The sequence below is a fragment of the Juglans regia genome, chromosome 14, assembly GCF_001411555.2.
Source record: "Juglans regia cultivar Chandler chromosome 14, Walnut 2.0, whole genome shotgun sequence".
Lineage (NCBI taxonomy): Eukaryota > Viridiplantae > Streptophyta > Magnoliopsida > Fagales > Juglandaceae > Juglans > Juglans regia.
The window spans coordinates 11,453,657-11,459,405 of NC_049914.1; the positions used below are offsets into that span (position 1 = coordinate 11,453,657).

At 39.4% G+C, this 5,749-nt stretch overlaps 1 protein-coding gene across 1 annotated transcript; it reads left to right on the forward strand.

Moving 5' to 3' along the window:
• The first annotated feature begins 2,235 nt into the window (after window positions 1-2,235).
• On the forward strand, window positions 2,236-5,540 carry LOC108989638 (elongation factor 1-alpha-like). Its single transcript, XM_018963312.2, has 3 exons — window positions 2,236-2,710; window positions 3,691-4,172; window positions 4,286-5,540. Exons 2-3 carry the CDS (start codon window positions 3,711-3,713, stop codon window positions 5,165-5,167), a joined length of 1,344 nt encoding a protein of 447 aa, XP_018818857.1. The 5' UTR covers window positions 2,236-2,710; window positions 3,691-3,710; the 3' UTR covers window positions 5,168-5,540.
• The last annotated feature ends 209 nt before the right edge of the window (window positions 5,541-5,749 follow it).

Consider the following 5,749-nt stretch of genomic DNA (forward strand, 5'->3'; position numbering starts at 1 on the left):
TCCACTAACATGATTGACTGTTTCATATTTTTTTATTATAAAATAATTATTTTGGTCAATTATATTAGTAGAGTGCGTAAACAATACTCAAAAGTGATTGTATGTAGTATAACTCTTTCATATATCCGCTATAAATGAGTCTATTTGACTGTACTATAATAAGGTCACTTATGCCTTGCTTTTAGGATTTATGATGTAACCCGCAATGTGATGGTTGTAATATATGTTTCTTCCCCATAAATATAGCAATGGACAAAACTAATATATCATATCTCCACTATAAATGAATTTATTTGATTGAATTGTAATAAGTTCATCGATAATGACTTTTATGCCTTGATTTTGGAATTTATGATGTAACCACTAAGGTGATGATTGTAATCACGAGTTTTTCTCCACTTTGAAGGATGGTTATTAATAAAATTTACGGTTAATATTTTTTTCTCAATTTAAAAACAAATCAGGTTAAAAATGTTCTTATTCAGTCAATTTATATAATATATTAATCGAGTTCAAATGAGGTTGCCTTCCGTATAAAAGTGATAATATGTGACACAACTCGTGAATCCAACCTAAACACGATAGGAAATTAGTGGGTTTGAATTTGATATAGTGGGTTTGGGTCAAAGCGGATTGACCTGTTAAAACACGATTAATAAACAGGTTAACCCACTTAATCTACAATAACCCGTTTAAATTTTATTTCAAAATTATAATTTTATTATTGTTGAGTTGTAATATTAATATTTTTCAATATGCTTATATTTTTATTATTGTAATTATAATTTTGGGTTGACCTATACAATCGAATATCCATAATTTACCACAATAAGAACATGACCTCAAACACGAATTATCACCCATACTACCCATTATGCATTCAACCATTCGAATCTATTCAAGTTAATTGATTAATAGGATTGTTTGGACTTCACGAAAACCTCTCCCTTCCGACGAAAAACCCCCCTAGCTCGTCCAAACCCCCAGATCTGTTGAAAGGGGGTGGGAGCTTCGGCTCCTCGCCCCCTCCCCCATGCCATATTCCTTTTCTCTGTCTATTTAACTTCTGTGTAGTGTTTTTGTTTTATTTTGTGTTTTTAGGCCGAATAAGGGAGGATCGCCGTTCAAGTCTTTCCGGCCACCACATCTCTACACGTGCCCCACCGGCATGACGCCCAGCCGCCGATCTTCAAGACCTCCAAATCCGGCGTCCATCGGAGTGGCGCGCGGGACGAAATTCCGAACAGCGTTGGCACGTGGCCTTCACGCGCCACCGAGGAGCCCTCTACCGACACCATGCTCGGTTGCTGTGGAACCTCTGACTCCGGGTCTTCCAAGTCTAACCGTCGGCTTTCCTCCCAGTGTGAACAATTTCTGCACGAAACAATGCCGACCATTGTGTACTGTTCATCAGTTTTATATTTTTGTACTATTTCTTTTGTTTCGTTTCTTTGTTGTTGTCAATTTCAGTGTTTTGTAGTTGTCTTGTTTCTAATGTTGGTGTTGCTTTTGTTGACCCGAGTGAGGTCCGGGACAAGGCTTTCGAGAGTGTTTGGCGATGCTACGGCCGGTGGTTATACGGCCGGGCTGTTGTGGTCTGTATGTACGCTGGGTGCTCGTTCCACCAGAACTCGAGATGATGATGCTTGCGATGGGCGTGACGTCTGGGGTCTCACCAGAGCTTGTGGTCTTGTAGTTGTTAATGTGGTTATTTGTAGTTGTTTGTTAGTTTAGTTTTAATAAAATAGGAATAGGCTATAGGATTTGAGGCCTATAGCAGTGTCTCGTACTCTTCTTCCCTGGGAGGATAGAGAGGACCATTAAATTCTGTTTTTACATAGTGCTTTCTCTGTTAAGAGAGAGTTTGATTAGAAGTTAAGACAATGTCCGCCGCAAATGTATTTGTGTGTGGGGAAGTTCCAGAGCTGTTGCGTTAGTTGGCTTATAGATTGGGTTTTCTGTGTATTGGAACTTCTTGTATTGATAAGTCACATTTGTAACTTCGATTTATTAATGAAATGAGTATGTTTCATTCAAAACAAAAAACAAAACAAAAAAAAAATTGATTAATAGATGAGAAATACTTCAAAGTGGATGTGGTGTAAAGTTTTATTTTACATCCTCCAATAAAAAATAGACATGTAAGCGATCTCCATTATTCACGGTGGAATCGATTGGAGGAAATAATCTCCCTTTTTCGTTCTCTCTCTCTCTCTCTCTATCTCATTTCAAACCTGTAGCCTCTCTCTCCCCTCAAGACTGGAACCATTTCATGGTCGTGAAGCCTCTTGTAAGTTTGTTGTAAGTCTGTTCCGTCGCCTCTCTCATCTCAAATCGTGTCCGCAACATCCAACTTTGTTTTGATGTAATCACTTACTGTAATTATACTAAGCTATATACGTGTCACATTCTCATCGAGAGCTGTAAATCTTATTTAGCTTGGAGGGCTTTCTCTTAAGCAAGATATTGAGGTGAAATAATTGATGAATAATAATAAATAACAATAAAATATTCTCAGATCTAACTTGCCAAACATAACTATTTAAATTAACGCTAAAGGGTATATACGTAATCTCATAGTATGTAAAACCTCACAAACGAAGCCCTAGCTCCGCATGCCCTCTCGTCTATAAGTACGAAGCAAAAGAATTTCGTAGCCCTCATACTGCTGTATACATTATCGCATTGCCGCTAAGCCCTCTCAATCAAGGTGAGCGTTCTACTCGCAAGCTTTAATTTCCTATGGTTTTTTTTTTTTTTTTTAAATCGATTTGCTTGTTTGGGTTTGGTTCTTTTGTTTTTCCGATTATGGGTTGTTTCCAGCTAGTTGTCGTTGTTGAAGATATATGCATCTAAATCTCGGATTCTCGTGTGTTTAAATCTATGTTTATTAGTAAGTTTTCTAATTATCTTTATTTTTATTTGTTAGCAGATGAATTTCTGTTTTTGGTTTGTTAATCCTAAATGTTTTAGACCGGGTAAAATATTTGCACGGCCTTTGGTTCCTCGTCATAAAAAATCCTAAATTCCCGAGAAGATTATTGTTAAGGTTTTTTTTTTTTTTTTTCTTTATCTGTGCTGGCTTTGGGATCTATATCAGTTTGTTGTATTCAAAGAGACTGTACAAATTCTATTAAAAAATTTGTAGCTGAGAGTTTTTTATTTGTTTTGCGTCTGGAACCTAAATTGGTTCCATTTTTTTACTTTCTGTTCTTATTCATATTCTTAGTTATTCGTTGTTGATCAGGGATTTGCTTTTTGTGAACATTGAACTTTGGAAATACTGGCTTGTTTGTTCTTTGATTTCGATCACAATAGTGGCCCAATCGATCTTTTTAATCCATTATCTAAACATATGAATTTTCCAATTCTACCTTGATATGTTCTGATGAGTAAGTGAAATTATCCTTGAAACTTTTGCTACGCCTGGTTCTGAATACTATGACATTGAAGAGGATTGGTGATTGTCCGTTGGTTGTCATGGGTATTGTATGCCTGTTTCATACAGCCTCCATGAAATTTATATTGGGTCGTTGTGTGCAACTGTTAAGTTGTCATACGAGATTTTGCATTTTTTCCCAATTTTATTTTTACCCTGTTTACAATTTGTTTAGGACACTTGTTTGTATATGCTTTTGCACATTGGTTAATGTCTAGTATCCTCGCTTAATTTTATCACATTTGTTGCAGCATCGTTTTAACATTCCAAGATGGGTAAGGAGAAGTTTCACATCAACATTGTGGTCATAGGCCATGTCGACTCTGGAAAGTCAACCACCACTGGGCATTTGATCTATAAGCTTGGAGGTATTGACAAGCGTGTTATTGAGAGGTTCGAGAAAGAGGCTGCTGAGATGAACAAGAGGTCATTCAAGTATGCCTGGGTGTTGGACAAGCTTAAGGCTGAACGTGAACGTGGTATTACCATTGACATTGCCTTGTGGAAATTCGAGACTACCAAGTACTACTGCACTGTCATTGATGCCCCCGGTCATCGTGACTTTATCAAGAACATGATCACCGGTACCTCACAGGCTGACTGTGCTGTCCTCATCATCGACTCCACCACTGGTGGTTTTGAAGCCGGTATTTCCAAGGATGGTCAGACCCGCGAGCATGCCTTGCTTGCCTTTACACTTGGTGTGAAGCAGATGATTTGCTGCTGTAACAAGGTGAGCTTTTGTTCACACTATGTGGATGAGATTAGTTTTCTGTCCATTTTCGGTGGTTATGATTTGAGGTTAAATATGACTTAGAGTTACTTTTGCTGACAATTATATGCCAGATGGATGCCACAACCCCTAAATACTCAAAGGCAAGGTACGATGAAATCGTTAAGGAAGTTTCATCCTATTTAAAGAAGGTTGGGTACAACCCTGACAAGATCCCCTTCGTTCCAATCTCTGGTTTTGAGGGCGACAACATGATTGAGAGGTCAACCAACCTTGACTGGTACAAGGGCCCCACCCTCCTTGAGGCTCTTGACTTGATCCAGGAGCCCAAGAGGCCCTCAGACAAGCCCCTCCGTCTGCCACTCCAGGACGTCTACAAGATTGGTGGCATTGGAACTGTCCCAGTTGGACGTGTGGAGACTGGTGTCATCAAGCCTGGTATGGTTGTGACCTTTGGCCCCACTGGACTGACGACTGAAGTTAAGTCTGTGGAGATGCACCATGAAGCTCTCCAGGAGGCCCTTCCTGGTGATAATGTTGGCTTCAACGTGAAGAACGTTGCCGTGAAGGATCTGAAGCGTGGTTTTGTTGCTTCCAACTCCAAGGATGATCCTGCCAAGGAGGCAGCTAACTTCACCTCCCAGGTCATCATCATGAATCACCCTGGTCAGATCGGCAATGGTTATGCTCCAGTGCTTGACTGCCACACTTGCCACATTGCAGTTAAGTTTGCTGAGCTGTTGACTAAGATTGACAGGCGATCTGGTAAGGAGCTCGAGAAAGAGCCAAAATTTTTGAAGAATGGAGATGCAGGGATGGTGAAGATGATTCCCACCAAGCCAATGGTTGTCGAGACTTTTTCAGCTTATCCACCTCTCGGCCGTTTTGCCGTTAGGGACATGCGCCAGACCGTGGCTGTTGGTGTCATCAAGAGTGTTGAGAAGAAGGATCCAAGTGGTGCTAAGGTCACCAAGTCTGCTGCTAAGAAGAAGTGAATCGTGCAGGTTCCTCAAATTTTGGCATATCATGCCTGCTATTATATTGATAATGCTTGTGAAAGAATCTTGGGCAGTGTTTGCACTGCTTTAGGACGTTGCCTGCTTTATTTTACAAGTCGAAGTTATATGCTTTCGTTGTTAGGTAACCCGTCTCAGAATTGGGTACTTGATCGGCGGTGGCAGGAGTATGGTATAGACTTATAGTCGTTAAGTTTGTGTTTGTTTCCTGGTCATGGTCCATCGAGGTGCCTCAGTTGTTCGGAGGCACCAGCTCAAATGTTTTGTTATGCTGTTGCTTATTTTAAACTCGGTTCTGCTTAAATACTTCTTTTATATAACTGGAGTCCATGCTTTCTCAATATTGTTGATATGTTCATTTAAATTTCATGTCTGATTTATATTTTACTGAGCAGTCGACTTTTCAAAGACGAAATCGAGCACAAAAATGTTATGATTTTAGTGTACTTACCCTTGGTTTCATCATAATTGGTGATGTGCTTCGAGGAAGAGCTCCCTTCTTGAATTGAAAATTTCTACTTTCATTCTTATTCTGCATATTTGTTAATTGTTTTTATTTTT